The 23,227-nt window shown below is 40.8% G+C and overlaps 1 protein-coding gene across 1 annotated transcript; it reads right to left on the bottom strand.

Moving 5' to 3' along the window:
* Nucleotides 1-3,714: 3,714 nt before the first annotated feature.
* LOC120107432 (splicing factor U2af large subunit B-like) lies at nt 3,715-11,855 on the bottom strand. The gene is made up of 7 exons (XM_039120709.1): nt 11,531-11,855; nt 10,578-10,789; nt 7,261-7,386; nt 4,860-4,927; nt 4,167-4,237; nt 4,006-4,050; nt 3,715-3,924 (listed from the first exon to the last, which is right to left on the bottom strand). Exons 1-7 carry the CDS (start codon nt 11,645-11,647, stop codon nt 3,730-3,732), a joined length of 834 nt encoding a protein of 277 aa, XP_038976637.1. The 5' UTR covers nt 11,648-11,855; the 3' UTR covers nt 3,715-3,729.
* Nucleotides 11,856-23,227: the final 11,372 nt, after the last annotated feature.

Below are 23,227 nucleotides of genomic sequence, written 5' to 3'. Positions count from 1 at the left end.
ATGTTGATAGATGCCAACCGATGCCGATCGATGCAAGGGACAGTAGCCCTCTCTCACTCCCTCCCTCTCTCCCCTCCTCCTATCTCTCTTCCTCTCTCTCCTTCCCCCTCTCCCCTCCTCTCCCCCGTTCGATATGCCCGATACAGTATGGCACAGACCCGTACCGTACCAAGCCAATCACGGGCAACTACGAGCCCCGATATCAATCTAGCAGACCTTCTTTTTAACACTTTAGACATTTTCTTACTTGAGCAGTGCATTGACAAATTAAAGAAATAATATTGAGCAAGCATACATGCTAGTAAATTTTTATGATATATGAAATATATAACTTTGTATAAAAGCCCAAAGTATGAACTTATCTTAAATTTTGTTACTCTTGCCTTTAACCCTCAGCTAACCCCACCAGTCCCATTTTCCCTCATCTTTATAAGTTAATCTAAAAGTTGAAAGGTGTGCTCCTTTTTTGATGCTATTCAGTCTTGCCTTCTGCCATGCACTTGCCACTAATTCACCCTCGTGCTCCACTAAAAAAACAGAGGGTGTTTTTTTCCTTTTTCTAGTGTTATCTAGTTGGACCTTTTGCCATAGATAACCATACAACGTTACTCTCAACGAGCTCTTGGAATATGTGCTCTGCAAAGGTATTGAAACAACTCCAAACTGGTTTGCAAAATTTTCAAAACAAAATTGCCTCTTTGTAAATGACAAGGGACATGATCATCACCACATAAAAGGCATGTTGAGTCATCAAAGACTTCATGAAATCAGACCCTTGTTTCACGAATGCAACTACATAACTATTTTAACATGTTGATTTGTTTACTTCCCAAACGCAAACGTATATAATACAGTGGACACAATGGCATCCCTAAAACCATAAAAATTATTTGGCCAAGGATTTTCACTAACCAAAGTATCAATAGAAAATTTTGAACTCTATTGCCATTCGCTATTTTATATCCAATTCCCTTTCAATGCACCTGCACATAAATGACACCCTCCCACCCAATGCCAAATGGCCTCTGTGCTGCAAAACCCAAATTACTAGACACTAGCAGGTTTCCACATCACTACCCAAGAAGGTAGAGTCGCGCATAATATAATCTTCATTCTTAGACACCCATTTAGAATGGCAACTTGCTCGAATCCACGAAATGATACTTCTCTTAAACCATAAATCCTCCTATGAATCAAAAGCATTTACAAATGATATGAAAACAACACCATCGCCTACTAGAGAGAATATAGATCAGAAAAGTCAAAGTAACCTAATCACTACATCTGCACCTCCCCTCCTCCCACCTCCAAAAAAGTAAAATAAATAATCCAAATTATTTGTTCTTCTGGATTTTTAGAACATGATCATCCTCTGAATTCAGATACCAATATCTGCATGTTGCATAACATTTGACCTCTTAAAACGACAGCCTGAATGACACTTCTATCAGATAAGGTTAGTCCAAGATTAGAAAAGCAAAAGATTTCTCATTGTTCACCAAGTTGAACCTGCCAGTGAATTCAACTGTCTATCCTTCACTCCCATACAAAAAATCAGGTACGTTCAACTTCCGGCACAAGATAATTCAAACTAAAACGTCAAGAGTATATGCTGTATGAGCTGCTTTTGGACCTAATTCCAAATTAGGAGCCTAATTACAAAGTATTGCAACCCCCTGGGGTGCACTAATTGTTACTAAAACAATTTGCGACTAAATGTGCTCTAATAGAACCCATAATAACTTCCTGCAATCCATGAACACAAGTGTGATCAAGTAGCTCTTAGTTTGCTTCCACCCAATTCTCGCAAACTTCCTTTTAATTGGTAAGATAATTTCTTCAGCAATTTTTCCTTATTCAAGCATGACATGTTAGTTGTACACCTTGTACAACATTCATCAAAGCTTATTCTACAAAAGACATGATCTGGCCCTTTGTGCCTCTAATTATATCCATTGTTATAGAATTGCATTAAATATATGGCTTAACACACACACACACACACACACAAAGTCACCTACTAACACATTTATAATGATCTAGATTTTAAAATTAAGACATGATTTTAATTTTTTAGTATTGTGATAATCGGAAAGAAGGCCTTGGTGCAACAGTAATGTTGCTCCATTGTGACGTGGGTTCATACGTTCGAACCATGGAATTGGCCTCTACATATGCGGGGGTAGGGCTGCATACATATGAATCTCCCCAAACACTGCAGTGGCAGGAACCTTGTGCATTGGGACAGCCTTATTTTGATAATAGGCAATTCTACACAAAGATTACCATGACTAACACTATCAAAGATGAAAACTATATCTTCGAACTTGTGTTATCTTAACTTAATGACTCACTTTGAGGTCTAGAAATCAGGTTAGCAGCAACAGAAAGAAATAGTGATACCTCACATGTGCTATCGGAAAGAGAAGCAGATTACTGTCTTTGGGATGCTTGTGCATTGCAGAATTGCAACAGAAAGAGAAACCATATTTGCAAGAATAATGATAGATCTAGGAAGCAAGGGAAAAATTGAAGTGGGACATGCTCCATTCATAAGAATTGTGTACATAAGTTCCTTAGCAAACAGGAAAAACAAATAGAATGCACAAAAATGTGATAAATAATTATGTTCAAATGTATTTTTGTTAACTAGGAAATACTGCAGAAAATGAAAGAGGGTAACATAGAGAATCTGTGCACAATAGTGCATATATTTAAAATTTAAAAGTTGTAAATAACATGTACCTTACCATCCACCTCACTACAAATAGTAACAATCCTATACAGAGACAAAACCCAATGACAGTTTCAAACATAACCTACACGTAAATACAACATCCAAATCCTTCTCATATTTAAAAAGCTAAGGATTCTGATTCAAATTCAAAGTTCCCAGTCCATCAGGATTTCCAAGACAAAAAATCTATCTTAAGATCACCCAAAGGGTTTCCAAGATAAACATCGAGGTTACAACAATATAATGTTGTTCTTGCCTTTTCAACCAATACACGAAACAGCTACTTGGATGATTTGATTTCTAAATATAAAAATAGAACTGCTTGCTAACTTAGAGATTACCATAAGGATTTCCAATATAAACATCCAAGTCACAACAATTTTATGATATACTTGCATTCCTAGCCAACAACCTAAACAGCTGATTTCACAGATTTGAGTACTTAATACAGAAATAGATTCACTAATTAACCATAATATATTCTCCTTAATGAAGAAGTTTCCAGCACTTCTTTAACTCGGCATTTCATTTAGCAACATGTGAAACAAATAATTTGACCACTTTAACTTATGATGAGTAACGATGAATATTTACAATAAAGAAGTATGAATTATGAAAAGGCCTATCGATTAAAAAATTTTAAACAAGTAAAAGAATAACCATATATACAATTTCGGTTCCAGAAGACACAAGTCTTATTTAATGGATATGGACAATATAGTTTCCCCCAAAACTGAAAAAAAAAAATCTATGGATATTCCCAAAAAAAAAGAATAAATTTGCCATATATATTTATATTTATATGTATATGTATGTCTCTGTGTATGCAGGGCCGGCCCAACCCTTAGGCAACTGAGGCGGTCGCCTAAGGCCCCGGCCCAAAGAAGGTCCACCGTAGGAAATGCCTCAAAGACAAAATGGAAAAAAAAGGCCCCCTGTGAATTCGTCTTAGGGCGGCCCACTGTAGGGAAGGCCTCAAAGACAAAACGGCCTTAGGCCCCCAAATACATTGGGCCGCTCCTGTGTGTATGTATGTATGTATGTATGTTAAGCACATGCAAATGTAAAGCTAACTTGCACTCAAACAGAATAACTCTAAACAATAGAAAATGCCGAGGGTAAATAACCTGTTCATTTGCAGTAGGGGGAAGGCCACCAACGTACACACGTCGAGCATGTCGAGTAGCCTAGAGAAACCAAACTATAGATTAAATATACAACATGAAAATTCTATGTAACATTACATATAAATCAGCAAACAACCGTACCTGCTGAGTCATTGCTTGCACTGGCATAACAGGAAGAGTTGGGAACTATCATGAATGCAAATACAAAAATATATAAACATTGGGGCAGAACAAAAATATAAACTAATGTGCACCAAAAGTAATAAAAGTAAGTTTCAGATAAAAGTACAAAAAGCAAGCACCTGTCCAGCTCCTAGAGGAAACATATTTGGAAACATTCCTGGAATGGCTGGTGTGGCTCCAGGTAGCTGACCTGAACAAGCAAAGTTAAATCACAACATGCAATACTAAACTTGTATAATAACAACAAAAAAAGTACGCAGCACCAGCATTTTATGCCCTCACAGACAGAAGACTTGATCTGGCCTCCGCAACAGAATACACCATAAATTAAAAAATTGATTATATGATTTTTTTAAGTATTGGAGATAATATTTGTAAGACTACCAAAAAGGAAATAGTTGCCGGTTGAAGACGAACAAGATATCAAACCGGTGCATTGATTCCTCCTTGTACATAAAAGCTACAGTAGTCGGCTCACGCCCATTGGCAGCACAGTGGGACAAGTGGCCCAAAATTGCCTTCTTACAACAACAAATATACACAAAACAACAAACAACCACCAAAAACAAGAAAACAACCAAATTGTGCTCAGTTTCAGAATTAAAAATTCTCCAAGTAAAAAATACAGAAAAGAAAACAATGTATCCAAATAAAGCAAATTTAGTTTATGCAATCTAATGAACTATGTACATAAATGAAAATCACTTACCCAAGAAACACCAATGAATTTTGATATAATTTCCTCATTAACAACAAACTAAGCAATGCTGCATACAAAAAGACGATGAATCCTAGGTAAAAAATAAATGTACCTGCAGCAGTTGCACCAGGAATCAGAGCAGACGCAGGTGGAGCCATGTCAAAACCGCTCATTCGTTTGCTGTTTTGGGAAAAGGGGAAATAAAAAATAGACTAATCATGTGAAGATTAAAAAACAATGCATATATGAATAAATAAAGGCAAGAAGATGGTAGGCTAAGAACATCATTATTATCAAAACTTAACATGCACCAGAGAAATATCTCTTACCAAATAGCAGGTTCAGAAAGTTAAAAAATAATATATCACGGTATACAAAGTTGGTCTCCCATAACCATAACCACAAAACCTTGACCCAACTATTTGGGTTCAGCATTTTGAATCCTCGTTCACCAAGCATTTCTATAAGACTGACTCTGGTGTTAAGCATAATGTCAGAGTAAACAAATGTCTCTCACAGTCAAAGCTTCGTCGTGAATTCAACATATACCTAGGGCAATGTTGCCAATGTATATCCTTAATTTGACTGCTAGGTTATTAAAGGGAAAAGAAAAAGAAAAAGTAATCCTTTAAGCTCTAACTACTACTTATCAAAGTAGACCTCACAATAAAATGATAATTCTTCTCACTACTTAATTCCAAAAAGTTGCTTCTTAGGTTACACATCAAAAAAGCAAAAGATGAGCATTAGACTTGTGCAATGACTAGGATGGACCTAAGCATGATATCAAGGCTCTGCATGCTGACTCGAGCTCAGCATGACAACTAAAATTCAGGCCTAGGCTCAACCAGGTTCAGCCTGATCACTCGAGAGCATAGTTGGTTCACCTTCCATGGCTGGTGTTTATGAGGGAAAGGGAGGCGACATTGCAAGGTAGCACAGGGCCACAAGCAACAACATCAATGGCGAGTACCAACAACAGCAAGGAGAAACTAATACTAAAGTGACCAAAAAGATAGAAAACTACATGGTAGAAAAGTAGGAAGACAAGATGGAAATAGATATTGGAATTTGGAAATGGATGCCTCAAAAATAACGAAAACTCCCCAATGCAGATATCTGCAGCCTTATGATCCATGATGAGCATTAAGCCCATTGCCTTAGCTCAGATGCCTTGAGAGAATACGTAAAATTATGCAATACGAATGACAAATATAGAACTATATATACATATGGTATATATATAAGGTATATATAAAGGTATATATATTGCTACTGAGAAACTATATAAAATTACAGTTCTTTCCTAGGCACAATTTTTGTCTTCTTTCACAATTTTTTTACATACAAATTATCCATATGAACAAGAGTGCACCATCTTTAAGAATCTCAAACACAAATGGAATTATATGGCGAGGTTCCACCTTGTTCGTAATGTGATATTCTAGTTGACACATGTTTTTCAGAAACATTGAGCTTACCTTCAATCTACATTGCTTTTACTTGACAATTTACACTTCTGCAAGAAAAGGCCACGATATTTAAGCAACAATGTATACGAATGATCATGTTCATGATCTCTGTCAAGAGAACCTACAATTTGGACCAATCCACATGTAATTTAACCTCTCAGATTTACAAGCCAGAAAATAATGGGATAAGGTGCACAAGAGGGGATCAGAGGCATTTTATTTTCTTCCTGTTTCAAAGTTGTACACATGAAGAGTACGAGAGTGGTAATTCCATTCAAAATCATCTTGGATGCCATAAGTTTGTGGTCTGTGCTTCTAAGGACCATAAAAAACACAAATAGAACATTATTACCAATATTTGCCTCTTGATTGAAACAGACAGATGAGACAACAAAGTTGACTAATATAAACTCATATAATAGCAAAACAATATAATTAAATAATCAGCCTCAATAGAATAGTCCAATTTCACGGTAAAAAATCTATAAAAATGTTTTTCATCGTCTAAATTTATTTCTATAAGACCCTGACAGCTAAAACTTAAAATTGCCACCTATTATTCTCTTCCTATAGTCCATCAATACTAATCACTCCATTTTTCCGCTTTAGTAATTTCAAGTTTCAACCTTTACATCTTCATTAGCAAATAGACAGATAAAGTTTCAAATAAGACCCACCAATGACCCCCAATTATGGCAGAATACCGAAACCACCCTAAGTTACTAATGGTTTTCCATCTAAAGAAGACCAATCCTATATCATGTTACTATAAGCATGACATCTAGAATGCACCAAAGGAGTCATAACTTTTTCCCATAAGCTATTGTTTGTATCTTCCAAGACAACCTAGAATTGGTGCCAGGTTATCACAAAAGTGCAAGACAACCGGCATATTCTCAATCTTTATATTTAATCTCTCATATGCCACGCATAAAACAATTCTTACTCATAAGGCTATCAACTTATGTAAAATCAGAATTTACTCAGGGAAAAAAAAAATCAAAGAAATATCAGATATTGATACGATGTTGCTTTTCTTGCCTTTTTGATCCAGAACGGGAACGAGAACGAGATCTTGATCTATGACCAGATCTACCCTTTGATCGAGATGGAGATTGAGAACGATGTCTATGACGCCCTTCTCTATCACGATCATAGTCCCTATGCCTGAAATGAATATGATGATATGAAGTCAAAAAATTAAAAGAAAAAACCTTTCAAAATGGAAGATTATCTAGTCATCATGAAAAAATCAGCTGGTAAAAGAATAATGTATAAAATAATCAAAATATAGTAATTATCTACCAAAATCAGTGTGGACTAGAACAATGCTTCATTTTGTGATATTAATGGTGGAATGCATGCTAATACAACAATTTCTTGTGTAACACATCAAGTCAATCAGTACATGTTAGATAAACAAACTTCCAAGAACATGGGATCTCAGTTTAAGCCTAAAAATAAATAGAACCTAAATCTGTTTAATATACAGTAGCTATCTATGCTTTAATGGATGCTTTTTTTGTATACATCCAAATATATTTGTGTATATGTATAAAATACATGCATATATATACATATTCCTTGACACATCCTAGACATATTGTATCCTATGTTTCAATATTTGCAATATGCATCCATATCATGTCATACCGTATCATGTCATATTGGTTTCCCTCATCTGTTCATGCTTCATAGGTGATTACGATGCTACATGTTTTAGTGGCATTAGGCACCTACATAGGTCAAACCTGACTACCTTAAAAAATGAAATTGAAACAACTTATCAATTTTTGATAAAAATGTAATACCCAGCCCAACTAATAAGGTACTGGGTCTAGTCCACTTGACCGGCCCAGGTGTCAGAGTTGGAGTACGAGATGAAAAAAAGGATAGAACCCTGCTCGACTAGGAATAGAAGACGGACTTCTCCATCCCGATTTCATACGGTAGCTAGAAAACCTAGCCTCCAACAGCTATCTAGAAATTTCCACACCCCTTTTCGCCTCATAGCCGACAGGCTTTGCCGGTCACCATGCTAAACAACTATTGCTTCTTTCTCATTCTCCTCTTGACTTCCAACAGTTTTGGCTCGTGGTGCTCATCGAAAATTTCGGTTGAGTACTCGTCGGAGTCTTAGGTTCTGAGAGAGATTTTCAAAACTATTTGGACTTGTAGTTTGGTTTCGTTCGCAAGGCAAGTAATATAACTCTTTTTCTAGATTTATCAGCAAATTATATAATATTTATATTACTATGTTTTGAGTCATATTATTTGTGGTTTATGAATTTGAAGCATAGAATTTATTTGTTGAATATCTCTTTTATAAAATATTAATTGATGCATGATCAAAGGTGATGATTTTATTATGGATTATGTTTAATTAAATTCGATATCATATGGTTTTGCGTATTTTTCGATTTGGAGCATGAAACTAACTTATGGAAAGAGAATTTGATTCAAGAAGATTTTGCGGCCTGACTATGTATCGATATCCCGCCAATGGAGATTATGTGCTGGTATATCGATACCCCGTCAGTGGGGGTTATGTGCTGGTACATCGATACCCCATCAGTAAAAATTACACGCTGGTACATCGATACCCTACGAGTGGAAGTTATGCGCTGATACATCAATACCCTGCCAGTGGGGATTATACATTGGGTTATAAGTTAGCATATCAATACCCTGCCAATGGGGGTTATACATTGGCATATCAATACCCTGCGAGTAGGGGTTATACGTTGGCACTTTGATTATTACTGAGCTCATATTCTGGCCTAGCCATAGGAGATACATGTGGTCATAGTCCATGGCTATCAAAAGAAACTTGATGTTTTGAAAGAAAATAGTTTATGAACGAGATTTGAAATTTGAAATGACTGGATAGTATTTAGATTTGGTGATGTACTTTTCGATTCAACATATTATTAATTATTTTGTTGCTTGATTTATCTAGCTAAAGTGTTCATTGCTTATTGAATTGTCTAGCTCATTATTATATATTCTACTATTTTTACAGATTCGAAGAACTAGCTTGACTCAGGAATTTATCATGAGAGTGCGACTAGAGACAAGATTTTGATACCTTTATTTAGAATAAATTTTTTTGTTAGGGTTGATGCAAGATTTTAGAATATTATTTGGTTTTGTGAGATACTTAATTTTGAATTAGTAATTTAGAATTAAGTTTGAACATTATTATCTAAATTTATTCCGCTACTTATTTATAATATCGTGTTGAAATGCCTTGCATGCTTGTGGAGAGAGTTTCCTATGAGTATGCAGCATTTATTGTGATCCCTAGCTTGTGATCTCGGGTTAGGGGCGTGACAAAAAATCATAGGATACATGATTGTTAAGGAAAAAGATTTGGAAAGATGGAGAATTACACACTTCCTAGATTCCTCGAAGAAATTATAACGATTGAATGGTTTTCACAACCAAGCAAAGACTTCCTTTAGGTCCCAAAATTTCAAAAGAATCAGAAAGATTGAGAATTAAATGCCTCCTAGATTCATAGAAGACATTATAAGGATACATGATTATTAAGACAAAGGATCAGAAAGACAGAGAATTACATGCCCCCTAGATTCCTCACAGAAATTATAAGGATTGAATGGCTTTCATAGCCAGGTAATGACTTCCCATAGGTCCCAAAATTATAAAAGGAACTCAGAGAGTAAAAAAGACTACAGGAAGGAAATGATGACACTGAAATTGGAGTGTCTTGCTCCTGTGGCTAGAGGAAAGAGTACTGTAAACAAACCAATCCACATTTATCTGCAGATCTCTCCCTCTCTCTGTGTGCCCCCCTTCTTGCATGGGTATTTTTCATAGGGGGTAAATTTCTGCTGTATATAGAGTTGATCAAACTACAATCAGCAGCTATTTTACATAGATGAATGGTATTCAACACACCTGGATACACTAAGCACTAATCCAAATAATTTTCACAAATATTTCATAATGGAGAATGAACATTCAGCATCGTTTGCAAATATGGCAGCTAACCCCCAAAAAGAAGCTCATACATCAAACCATTTACAAATATTGATTATCACATATTTAAATCTATTCCTGAACAAGATAACCATTAATTTATGGAGCAAACAGCCAGATGACTAAAATGAATAACGACAAAAAGTACATAAGATACACTGCTAAACCTAAGCAAGATACTCATGATGGAAAGTCCATTGCTTTCTCTTCATTTTATTAAGTACAGTGGCCACTGCATTACAATGCATAACAGTGCAATCTAAAAATCCATTGCTTTCTCTTCTCATTATGCTTATGAAGAAAGGGGCACATTATGTTTACAGTGCATGCAAGAGAGAAACTGTAAAGCTGTGTACCTATCATAGTCTCGGTTGCGATCAGATCTATCCCGGCCACGATCACTTCTTTCACTTCTGTCTCTGTGGTCTCTGCGATCACGATCTCTTTCCCGACCTCTATCCTTGTCCCTATCTCTATCTCTGTCCCGATCCCTATCCCTGTCGTGCATCCTATTTCTGTCCCTTTCTCTGCTTTTTGAGGACCTCCTTTCATGTTCATGAGAATCATTCTGCAAACATGGTATGGTGTTAGCCGAGCTTCATCAAAACACGAGCTAGATGAATACCAACCAATCATTGCTGACTTAAGATTAAACAGCTTTTTTTTAATAAAAAGATACAACAGAATGCAACAACCATGATCTCTGGCCTATATTTTAAACCTGGTTGCTACATAAGAAAATTGGCTTCAATTTCTTTTCCCGAGAAAAAGAAGGTGAAATCAAAACAAATAATCTCCATAAAATCATAAAAGCTCCAATATTCTCTCGATTTCAATTCAGAATATCTACAGTTTCCACCCCCACCGCCCCCCCCCCCCCCCCAAAAAAAAAAAAAAAAAACTTGTTCTAGTTCTTCTGCAAATCAGCAACATAGCATAACGATTAAAAAAACAAAACTCTAGCATTAACGCAATCAGAGGGAGAAAAAACATCCAAAGAAAAAAGAAAAAAAAAACTTCCATAGACACAAAAAAAGACTGCAACTGCTGAATTTCGTGTAAAAAAAACCTTAAATCTTTAACAAATCCACTGGAGGAGTCCAAAAACGCCTAAACGCAAGGCAATTCCATCCAAAACCTTGTTTGCAACTCAATTCAAGCAACCATTGTACAACACCGAACAAGACAGCAACTAGAACAAAAGGCACATTTTTCTACCAAATCAAATCTTTTTCATTCACAGAGATGGACAGAAGGCAAGAGAAGAGCAGCGAAATTCAGAAATAGAGGGATCGGAGGCGAGAGAGACCTGCGATCTGGAATCACCGAAGTCGTCGAAGCCGCTGCTCTTCGGCGGAGGAGAGGCGCCTCGGTAACCGGTGTACCCGTCGTCGTTGCCTTCGTATCTTTCCCCGTAGTCCGGCATCTTGGACCCTTCTCTCCGCCCCCTGATCTCCCAGGTTCTATGGCGAGGCTTCCCCTCGAGTCCTATTTATCTCTCCAACCGTCCTTGCTTCGTTTCGCTTACGGAAAGGGTTCTAGGGCATGGAACTGTGGGCGAGCTCGCCGACTTCAACAGGACGCGAACAAAGGCGAGGGCGGATGAGAAAGTGAAGGGGTGGGTGTTGAAAAAAATTAAATTGGAGGATATTTTAGTAACTTGGATTGTTTCAGAAGCCGGACCTTCGATCACACTGAAAAGCGGTAACTCATGGTCAACCGGCAAGTCAGCCGGAACTGAAAATCCACGGACACAACGAGTTCAGATTAGAATTGATATATACTGTATCGGCATCAAAGCATGGTAAGAAAAATCATGCTCGGATTTGAATTTGGATCGATCAAGATGGGTAAACTTCGTACTTGCATCCATTATTCGATTATTTCAAAATGGCTATGAAATTCATGGCGATCAACCATGCCAAGTATCCAACAATTCCATCGTTAATCTCCCATACAAAAATGCAAATATTTAAGTTGGTAGGTCCCTAATTCTCTCGACCAATAATATTTTTGGATGGCTAGTTCACTCTCTGACAAAAAGCTTTGAAAATCGTACGTGATCGGCAATGGCGAAAAAGGCCAAGGTGAGCAGCACTGCCGTGGGTGGGAGCCGAGATTCGCTGGCCCAAAGGGAGGAGACGGGTGGTCGAGCAAGGCCCGATGGCTGAGCAAGGCCCGATTTCGGAGGCAAAGGTGGAGAAGCTCAAAAGACTCTTCTCGACAGTCCTCGAGCTGCCGGAGGAGCCGATCGAGGCTTCTCGGAGGGAGGACCAAGCGGTGGTGTCAGCAGGCTGGGACGCTGGGTGCCGGTGGAGTGGGTGGCCTGGGATGTTGCTCTCTGAGAAAAAATGGAGGCCGAGATGGAACCGGTGCCCCTCACCGATGACTACTTCGCTCTCTGGTTCAAATCGACGACAGATCAGGATCTTGTCTTGTTCGACAGGCCATGGGTGGTGGTGAGCTAGTTGCTAGCCATAGATCCTCAGGCTTCTGACTTTGTGCAGAGACTGGACGCTGTGAAAATTGGGGTGGTCTGGATCCGATTGCCTTGAGTGGAATACTGGTCGAGCGAGACGATCCTTCGGATCGCAGCAGTAGCTAGTCGGCTGCTCGTCGTTGACAAGATCATTGAACAGCAGAAAGTCATGGGATTTGCCAGAGTGAAGGTGGCCATCGACACCACCATGCCTCTACTGCCCGACATTCTTATCAGGAAAAAGATGAGGGTGCTATGGCAGCCCTTCGTCTATGAGAACTGTCCGACTTCTACTACGGTTGTGGGTGGATTGGGCATACGGAGGCATCCTGCAGGTTTCCGGTGTCGGCATTGGAGGAGGAGGGGTCGGAGCAGACGCTTATGGTGTTGAAGACCAATGATGACCTCGGAGAGCCGAATTCCAACTTTGGCTAGGAGATCCAGCGGCCGATCTTTGGCTCGTGGCTGTCGGCCTTAGGATCCAGCCACCGTGCGGTGCGAAGGGTCGCCACGACCGAGAAAGATAACCGAGTCTACGCCTGAGTCGTCTTCCTCCAGGCCGCACTCTCCGCCCAACCGCTCAAGCTCCCCAAGCTCGCTGCCGGACTCGGACAGATGGCAAAAACTGGCAAAGGTGGCGCGGCAACGCTCCCCCCTAAAAATCAGTTGGCCAACGGGGATGGCGACTCGGGCTCTAGGTCGAGATCGGCACAGGGCTGTGGCCGAGTCGAGCTTTGACCCGTTGACTGACCTAGGCGACTCAGCAGTCGACGTGGATGGCGTTGGGTCGGCTGGGGTGCAGGCCGACCCAAAAGTCCATATGAGGGATGGCCAAGGCCTGTCTAACAAGTGGCCTAGGAGTCCAGCGTCTGATCTGGCCGGGGTGGGTCTGGGCAAGGTCGTTGGGGGCCGGCCTGGGAGCTCGGGCTGGGCCAGCAGTCCAAACGAGGTGGGCACGCCTGTGGAGCCCGAGCGACTGGTCAGGCCCGACCGAGGCCCAAGGTCGGGCCTCGGTGTGCGGGAGCAGGAGATTGTCGCTCATCCCGCCTCTTCTCTGGCGTCTTCTCTAGCAAGGGCGGCCTTGACCTCGACAACCCCTGGCTCCCCTCCATCTCCATTGGGGGCGTCAATGGCGAGGTCTCCCGAGGCTGCTCCGGGTGGCGTAGATGCGGGACCCTTGACATTCGGGCCAGATGGGCGGGTGGTAATTGGGAAGGCTGCCGAAGGCGGCGAGCTGATGGTTGGGCGGCCGATCCCCTGTGCTGCTGCGGACCCCCTGGATCACCGTTTGATGGTGAAGGTGGTGAGATCGGCGGTGATGAGAAAGATTTTCGATTTGGTTGAGGGTGATGGGGGCGGTGGTGGGCCGGCTCGGTCATAGGGAAGGTCGATGGAGTCGTTTGTGGCAATAAGTAGGGGCCAAACTTGCAGTGCGGTGCAGAATGGAGATCCTAGTTTGGAATTGCATGGGAGCGGCCTCCTTCAACACTTCATTCAGAAGATTCATCTAGTGAACGACTCGGACATCTACTTCTTACGTGAGACGCAACTTTTTGGAGATGGCCTCCGCCGAGCTCAACATCGTCTTTTAGCTGCTTGGGAATCCTGTGCTGTGGAGCCTTAGGGCCTGTAGGAGGGTATCATGGTTCTGTGGAAGCAGGGTGTTGCCATTATGGACGTGTTCCATAGTTGCCCCCAGCAAGTTGTAATGAAGCTCCTTAGATTTTGTTTGGTGTATATGCCAATACTAACTACAGGAGGTATTGGTGTATCATCCGGAGAGCGGTGGTGGAGGTAGTCTAGCTAATGATTGAAAGTGCCTAGATGCGGCGGAGCCTAGTCACTTTAGGCTCATCAACCTTTGCACTACCCTTTACAAAATAGTGACAAAGATCATGATGGGCAGGATGAAACCTTTGCTACCCGACCTCATTTGCTAAGAACAAGGGGTGTTCATGGGGAGCTAGAGCATCGCTGACAATGTCATGATTGCCTAGGAGAAGACATGGAATTTGCAGCATGCCTCGAGACGACAGAGCTACATGGTAGTGAAGAGGGCCTATGACATAGTCCGTTGGGGCTTCCTTAGATTTGCGTTGGAGTGTTTTGGCTTTCATGGGACTTAGAAAGCCTAGCTTCTTAGCTATATTCAGAGGTCGTCCTTCTCCATCCTGATTAACGAGACGTCGTTGTCGTTCTTCCATTCCACCATCGGGCTTTGCCAAGGTTGCCTCCTGCTCCCTTACTTGTTCATTATTTCTGTAGATGTGTTTTCTCGCACCATGTGGGTTGCGTGTCGGGAGAGGGTGCTGGATGCTTGTGTGCCAGCTCTCAATGCCTAACCGAACTTATTTGTTTGCAGACAATTGCCTCCTCCTGGCTAGGGCGAGGATCAGGGATGTGCTAGCCCTCAGAGGTGTCTTGGAGGACTACTGCGAGGCATCAAGGCAGAGGGGCGAACCTCCACAAGTCCATCATTTGCTTCAGCCCAAAGACTAAGTTGCAGCTGAAGTAGGAGATCAGGAGGCTCCTTGGAATGAGGGAGTAGGAGGGGCCGTAGAGCTACATGGGCATCCCCATTACGAGGAGACGACTGTGGGTGTCGAAATGCCTCTGCATGGTGCAGCGCGTACAGAAGAGGCTGGAGGGCGTCCTCATTATCCATGATAGGTTGACTGATATTGGTCAAGTCGGTCTTGAGCTCCTTGCCGGTTTATCTCATGTCCAATACTGTCGTTTCGGAGACTATAATGATAAGGATAGAGCGACTCCTCCGGGACTTCCTCGATGGTTCACATGGTGGCAATCTCGAAGTGCATCTACTGACTTGGGAAATGGTCTGCCAGCCGATCCATGAGGGAGGGCTGGGTGTCTAGTCTCTCTATCTGAGGAGGGAGATGCTGCTCGCTCAGCATGCGGCAAAACTGGTTCTTGAGTCGCAATGCTTTTGGAGTCAGATAATGACTGCCTGGTACGGTCTGGTGTTGGCGAGTGGGGCAGCCTAGAGGGGTCGGAGGTGCTCCTTTCTCTTGAAAATGAATTCTAGGTTCTTCGGTGTTAAGCATGCTGATTTTTTTTTTAAAAAAAACCATGGCTGAACCTGATCGAGTTGCCTACGTACCCCTTCATAAGAAGGATCAAGCCATACGTAGTTCTTTTTAAGTTTCAAAAACGCAGCGGAAAAACCGAATCAAACAATTTAATTCATGCATGCTTACAAGATCAAATCTAGAAATCAGCACCTTAAGAACATATAGGATTGTGCCGGAATCGTTTAAACAATTATGCTAAAACTTTCATGCATGATTAACTATCAGATCTGAAAGTTAAATATTCTACTTCGATTAATCTCCGAATATCCATCGAATGGATTCTGAAGATAACTCCGTGAACAAAGGAGGGTAAAACCTCGAGGAATCAGACCTATACCCTGACTCCAAAATAAAAGATTAATATAGAATTAATATCTTTTATGATGAAAGAAATTTGTGGATCTGATCCTTGACTTCACAGCCACGCACACGAATGGCCTCTATGAGAAGTATACACGAAGCCCTAAGTAGATCGTCTTCCGCGGGAGTGCTAGCTCGCGTAGGAACGTTGCAATGGCTGAAGCTTTCTCCTTCTAAACACTCAACCTTTGATTGTTCTTCAAGAAGATGGAGGATGAACGTGAGGAAGAAGGAGAAGAAGGGATGGAGGCCCTCAGAGAATTTTTTCAGAATTTTTTGAAACCTCTAAATATGGTATATATTGAACCCAAGGCATGGGGGTCTTTTATAGCCAAAAGACCACCCCACGCCTCACACCTAATTTAGCCAACTAATTTAGCTGATAAAATCTCCAAAAAATTTTGGTGGTTTGGCAGCTAAGATAGGATAGATATATCCAAATTTTGTGCATTTTGGATCCCTAAAAGATAGAAATTCATACGTCCAAAGTTCGGCCACAGACCACCCTATTTCATGCACGATGCAATCCCTACAAATTAGAAAATTCATCTAAATCTTTCTAGAAAGATTTAAGGTGCCATTTTTATAGAAAATATAGCCTCACGCCTCCTCTCTTCTCATGCCAATTTTTGGCCAAAAATAAGGAGGATAGGCATAGAAAATATTGGGGATAAATTAAGATATCATTCTTCTCCAAGAAGATAAGGATGGGTTCCTAAAATTTAGGAATTCTTCTTCTTATCCAATTCTGATTATTTGGACTCATAATCCTCATTAAATAAGGTCTTCTAATTGATTTGGATCAAGCCCAATCTAATTGGGTAAAGTTCCATCAATTTGGTCAAGCTCAATCTACTTGGGTTGAACCCAATCCAATTAGGTCAAATCCTGATGCAGCCCAAATTGAATCCTATTCAATTTGGCTCAACCTAAGCCCAATTACTCAATCAAATTGAGTTCATTAGCAATCTAATTGCTAATTAATCCTCCAATAATTCAATAATTATTTTAATGCAACTTTTGCTTAGGATAATTTGTCAATCAAATTGACCAAATTATCCCTGAATGATTCTTAATCATCAATCAGCCATTTGATCAACCTAGAAACTTCTATGCGTGTGACCTCATAGGTTCGAACCTAAGCCGGTAGTATAGGAACATCTTCCTATACTAATCGATGTGACCATCTAGCAATGGTACCCCGACGTCCGGATAGGCCGAATATATGCGAAACAAATATTCTGGAACCCTGGACTATGGTTACTGTATAATTCAATCCTTTTGACTCCTAATGCCAGGATGACTTAGAGCTCACTGTCAACCCTATAATTAGTACATCCATTATGTGATTAACTTTAGATATCTCGTGACTCCTCACTGGGATTACCCTGGCAAAGGTTTTGCTAAATTAATCACAAGACATTATCTCCTGTTTCCAGGAGGGGTCAATTCCATCTCGACTCACAACTGACTACGCAAGTACTTGACTGCACCCAGTGACCTTCCGTCACTGAATTAGAAATTTAGGTAGTCCGGTACCAAAGTATAGTGAGTTGCTTGCTAGTCACAGGTTGCAATCTCAGGTCAGAGGGCCAAACTTATACCCATATCCACTCGGAACATCTCTTGACAGTAGAGCGTTCCGAAATTGGTCACGTTCGGTGAAATATACTCCTACACTTCACCTGTGTGGCATACTAGTATCTCCACACTCCTTGGTTAAGAGGACAACCAACGTATATGTCACACAACAACCTAATCTCGATAATGTTGTCGTCCTAGTAACAACATATCATTTGGTCGCGAACAAGTTTAAGGACTCAAAGATAAATCCTCCTTTATCATAACATAAGTCCTAAGGACTTCATCATATAAGAGTTCATTTGAAGATGAAATGATGAATAATGCCAAATAACACTTTATTAATTTATCAATTCATTTACAAAATTCAATCATCAATATGCTGATGATTGACATTTAGGATATAACTCCCAACACCTCTGAGGAAGATATGTAGGTATGTGCCCACAGCCGTGGTGAACAATAGATGACTTATCAGCGATGGGTGCAGTGTCGATGTGGTGGAAGACCCTTGAGTGGACTCTCTCTCGGTGAGGCTCTAGTCGACTATGATCAATGTCGAGGTTGTGGGCGGACTTTGGGTTTGTGATTTTCTCCACCCTGAGGGTCCAGGGTGGGATTCCGGCCGGATCAGCTACCTGTTTGCAGAACACCTCGCAAAAAGAGTTCTATCGCTTCCTATTTTAAGGAGTGCTTATCCAGATGTTAGGGTTCGGAGTTCATCTAGCAACCCTATAGTCAGAGTGGGAGACGTCTATCGCTTTCTTTGGAGTGAGCGGCACCTGAGGCTGGACTGCACTTAGAGCTGGAGATTCGGTCTCCACCTGCGGGTTGCACTATTCCACTAAAAGGTGGTTTGGGGCCGGTTGCCGACAAGAGTAGTATTGTGTGGGTGAAGACTGGGCATCCAACCTCAGTGCCTTGGGTGCCAGTTGGATGAGACTGTGGACCACTCTTTGTTTCAGTGTGAGCATGTTAGGAGGGTCTGGGGGCATGTTGATATCCCGCCACCCTCAAACGGTCGAAGTCATTTGGGCCCCTTATTGCAGGCACTTGGACGATGGGCTTTTACCCCTCAGACTTCGCAAGTGACCAGTGGCGTCTTACACTGTTTACTACATCTGGCTAGCCAGGAATGCCTGAATTTTTGGAGAGAGCAGCCCCACACCCAGATTCGTTGTAGAGCGGACCCGTGTTTTTGGCGGTGGAGATCACCCATGTAGGTCTATCAAATGGGTCCTTGATAGCTCGGGGCACCTGGGCCTCTACTTCTACTCGTGTAGCGTCTCGGCTGGTGTTCTTCACCTAGGAGCCTCTAAGCTCGAGTGTCACGACCCCCGCCCCGTTTCCGGCGGGCCGCCGCGACGGTCCTAGGGTGCGGGTAGGCATAAGGCCACCAGCCACCGCGTAGAACCCTACTACCTATCAATCATCAATAGATCTTGAAAAATTTGGCATGATACATGCACAAAATGATCACTTTTCCTATAATGACCTGTCAGGATTATCTCAATACATACAACACACTACCTGTCAGAGCATTAATCACATAATCTGTCACATAATAAACCTGGACAATATATAGCAATACATTATCACAGGCACACAACTGATTTGCACACATATATATATATATACCTGCTTTCCAATCCATCCATGGTCCAACCCATATCCACAACAGGATCTATGACTGTAACTATGCACTATATACAATAGAAGGTTTATAATACAACAAAAGGTATAGGCCTCTATCTACATTATACTATACTATACTATGGAGCGGCACAGCTAGCAGGCAATCTCTAACCCTGCTCTTCTCTATACAATACCTGCCCTGCAATCAAAAACACCAAACTGGGAAGTGAGTATATAAATACTCAGTGAGTGGAGTAGAGAGTACTATGCACATGAGACAAAATATAATCATGGCTCGAGGTGAAATCTCAAGATCAATAACAAGATGAACATGAACTCAACATAAAGAATATGGAGTAAATCATCAAAATCACCACAATCACAATCAACTCATCTGAAGCATATATGGAATAATCGAGTAAACATATATACTACTCATGAATATGCTCAACAGATCATAATGCTGGAACATATAAATCAGGTGTCAATATGCTGAATCATCAACAAGACAGCTATTGGGAGGTGGGTTTTACGCCCCAGGCGAACCAGCAACAACTCCCTACTGTCACATGCATATGCAGGATAAGACACCATACCAATAATATAAATGCTAGATAGCTATCGGGAGGTGGGTTTTACGCCCCAGGCGAACCAGCAACAACTCCCCAGTATCACATGCATATGCAGAATAAGACACCATACTGATAATATAAATACAAGCCAGTATCCAGAACAGAAATCCATCTCACATCTATATACTAAACGGCACCTCGTGGGAATTCTACATCCGCGGAAAGCCATACTGCACCTCGCGGGGTCTTACTATGCCCGGCGGCAAGCAGAATATAAGTCGTAGGACTGGCCAATCCTACGCCTATGGCCGTGTCCCCCCTAGGAAGGGACTGGGCTCCGCCCACCTAGAAGGCTACTATGTGCACAAAGGCCGATGTTCAACCCCATCGACTATAGGTGTCCTGCAGATACTGTCAAGCCATGCATGAATGCCATAATGCACCCTCCCAATACTCTACTAAAAGGAGCATAATTAAGACTACCACTCACTCGACTCCGACCCAGTCATAAACTAACATCAGGTTTGGGAGTGAGGGGTCAAGGGTGTGCAATGCAACTCAATATACCACTGAAATGGGCTCTACAAATCTTTGAAATAGAGGAAATGAAATCAATTTACAAAAGAAGTCATTTCACAATTCAGATCCAATTTAATTACTCATAAAGAGTATAATCAAGGCTACCACTTACAAGTCTTTGAAATAGAGGAAATGAAATCAATTTACAAAAGAAGTCATTTCACAATTCAGATCCAATTTAATTACTCATAAAGAGTATAATCAAGGTTACCACTTACAAGTCTTTGAAATAGAGGAAATGAAATCAATTTACAAAAGAAGTCATTTCACAATTCAGATCCAATTTAATTACTCATAAAAGAGTATAATCAAGGTTACCACTTACAAGTCTTTGAAATAGAGGAAATGAAATCAATTTACAAAAGAAATCATTTCACAATTCAGATCCAATTTGATTACTCATCAACCCCTCGTAATTCCTCTCAATGTTTCCTCAAATGCATGTACAGAATAATCAAGCATGGAGAATCAAGATTATAGAGGAATCTACTACAATATCAATCAATATGCTCAAGTGGAATCAATTCACACTTGGCGACATTCATGAAAATGAATTAAGGAAGCTCATGGTGCAAAGTACATGACTCCCACTCACCTGCCAATCCGGCACGGCCTCGATACGCCTCTAGAATTTTACAGTAGGCAGCAGGGGACTTATTCCTCTTGTTCCCTAGCTTCTTGCCAAACTATGACATGCATTTACAATACATTTAGTTTTGTATCAAGGGCTATAATCTACGTGCCAATTATAATATAGGGAACTTTAATTGATTCAACTCCCCCGTTCCCTAAATCTTTTCTTTTCTTTCTCTTTTTCTTTTTCTATTAATTAACTCATCATTTATGTGTATTAGGGACTCCCTTGCACGAGTACAAGGTCCCTTTTAGCTTGATCTAGGCTTAATACCCTATTATAGCATGAAATCCCCTATTTTCCACCCGGATGAACAGTAACCCGGACCGACAGCCGGTTACTTCATCCCGGGTTTGATCCACTTTTCAGACTCCAAATTTGATGAAATTTTTACTTAACATTCTACACTCATAGGAAATTCCAAAAAGGTAACATGCATCACTATCGGAGGCCGTTTGACCCCCTAAATAATTCGCCAAAATTGGGACTTTGACACGATTTTTCCGTAGTGCCGGAAAAATTTGTCGAAATCCGATTCTTCCCCTTTTAACACCCTTTACAACTATCATCTACCCTTTCTATAGCATAAATTATTTAGAATACTAGGTAGGGACGGGTATTTACCTTTTTCTTCTTGTGAAACTTGGGTCCTTGCGTAGAGGAAAAGGAAACCGACACTTCCCCTTTTTTGTTTCCGCCGGCACACAACCGGGATCCCCCCTTCCCTTCTCTTCTTTTTCTTCTTTTGGACTCTCCCTCTTCTTCTCTTCTTCTCTCTTTTCTTCTCTTTTTCTTCTTCTTCTTTTTCTTCTTTTCTTCTCTTTTTTCTCTCCTTTTCCTTCTCTTCTTCTCTCCTTTTCCTTCTCTGTGTTTCTACCGCCTGAGACCCCCTCCCCTCCTTCTCGGTTTCATTCCACCGACAGCACACTCAACCCACCAATTAAGTCACATCAAACAAAACCAAATCCCCATTTTGCCCTTGCCACTTCGATATATCTGCAATTATGCCATTATCTTTTGATTCCTTCCCATTTTATCCCTTATATCAATTTTAAAGGACTATTCTATCCCTTTTTTATAAAAAAAAAAAATTTTTGGGGTTATTACATCCTCCCCCCCTTATATAAAATTCGTCCTCGAATTTAAAAGGGTAAATTATCTCATTACTCAAAGAGGTGAGGGTATTTGCTCTTCATACTTTGCTCCGACTCTCAAGTGCATTCTTCAACATTGTGCCGGTGCCATTGGACCTTTACCATACATATTTCCTTATTTCTTAGCTTCTTGATCTGAGTATCAAGGATAGCTACAGGAAGCTCTTCATAAGAAAGGTCTCCCTCTACTGTAACTTCCTGCACTGACAGCACATGGGATGGATTTGGCACATACTTCCGGAGCATAGATACATGAAATATTGAATGCACATGACTGAGGTTTGGAGGCAATGCTAATCTGTAAGATACAGTGCCAACCTTGTCTAATATCTCAAAGGGGCCAATGTATCTAGGACTAAGCTTGCCTCTCTTTCCAAACCTCATTATTCCTTTCATAGGAGAGATCTTTAGGAACACATGATTTCCCGTGCCAAACTGCACATCTCTCCTTCTGACATCTGCGTAGCTCTTCTGCCTACTAAACACTGTCCTCAACCTTTCTTGTATCACTAACACTTTTTTTTTTGATCAGTGCATCTACCACAATATTAGCTTTTCTCGGATGTGAGTAGAGCAGCAATACTACCAGAAGTTTTTCAACTCGGTGTATCTACCTCAACATTAGCTTTTTCCGGAGAGTAGTGTATAGATAAGGCATGATTTTTATCAATTCCAATCATCTTTCCTGTCTCATATTGAGTAGCTTCTAGGTAAGAAGGTATTTTAAACTCTTATGATCAGTATACACCTTACAAGATTTATCAATACAGGGCCGAAGATATTTGTTCTGTATTGTTACCTTGTCCAATCCTTGATAACCAATACATAACCTCAAACTTCCATCTTCCTTCTTTACAAACAATACTAGAGTTCCCTAAGATGACACACTAAGTCGAATGAAGCCTTTATCAAGCGATTCT

The sequence above is a fragment of the Phoenix dactylifera genome, unplaced genomic scaffold (assembly GCF_009389715.1).
Source record: "Phoenix dactylifera cultivar Barhee BC4 unplaced genomic scaffold, palm_55x_up_171113_PBpolish2nd_filt_p 000862F, whole genome shotgun sequence".
Classification (NCBI taxonomy): domain Eukaryota; kingdom Viridiplantae; phylum Streptophyta; class Magnoliopsida; order Arecales; family Arecaceae; genus Phoenix; species Phoenix dactylifera.
The sequence above is the reverse complement of the archived record's forward strand: the minus strand, read 5'-3'. Positions and strand labels throughout refer to the sequence as shown.

Coding starts and splice junctions, on each gene's coding strand:
- LOC120107432 (XM_039120709.1), bottom strand. CDS start 11,647: ATGCCGGACTACGGGGAAAGATACGAAGGCAACGACGACGGGTACACC. Junction 4,928..7,260: donor TCCCGTTCTGGATCAAAAAG/GCAAGAAAAGCA, acceptor TTCCCAAAACAG/CAAACGAATGAGCGGTTTTG. Junction 4,051..4,166: donor TTCCTCTAGGAGCTGGACAG/GTGCTTGCTTTT, acceptor CATTCATGATAG/TTCCCAACTCTTCCTGTTAT.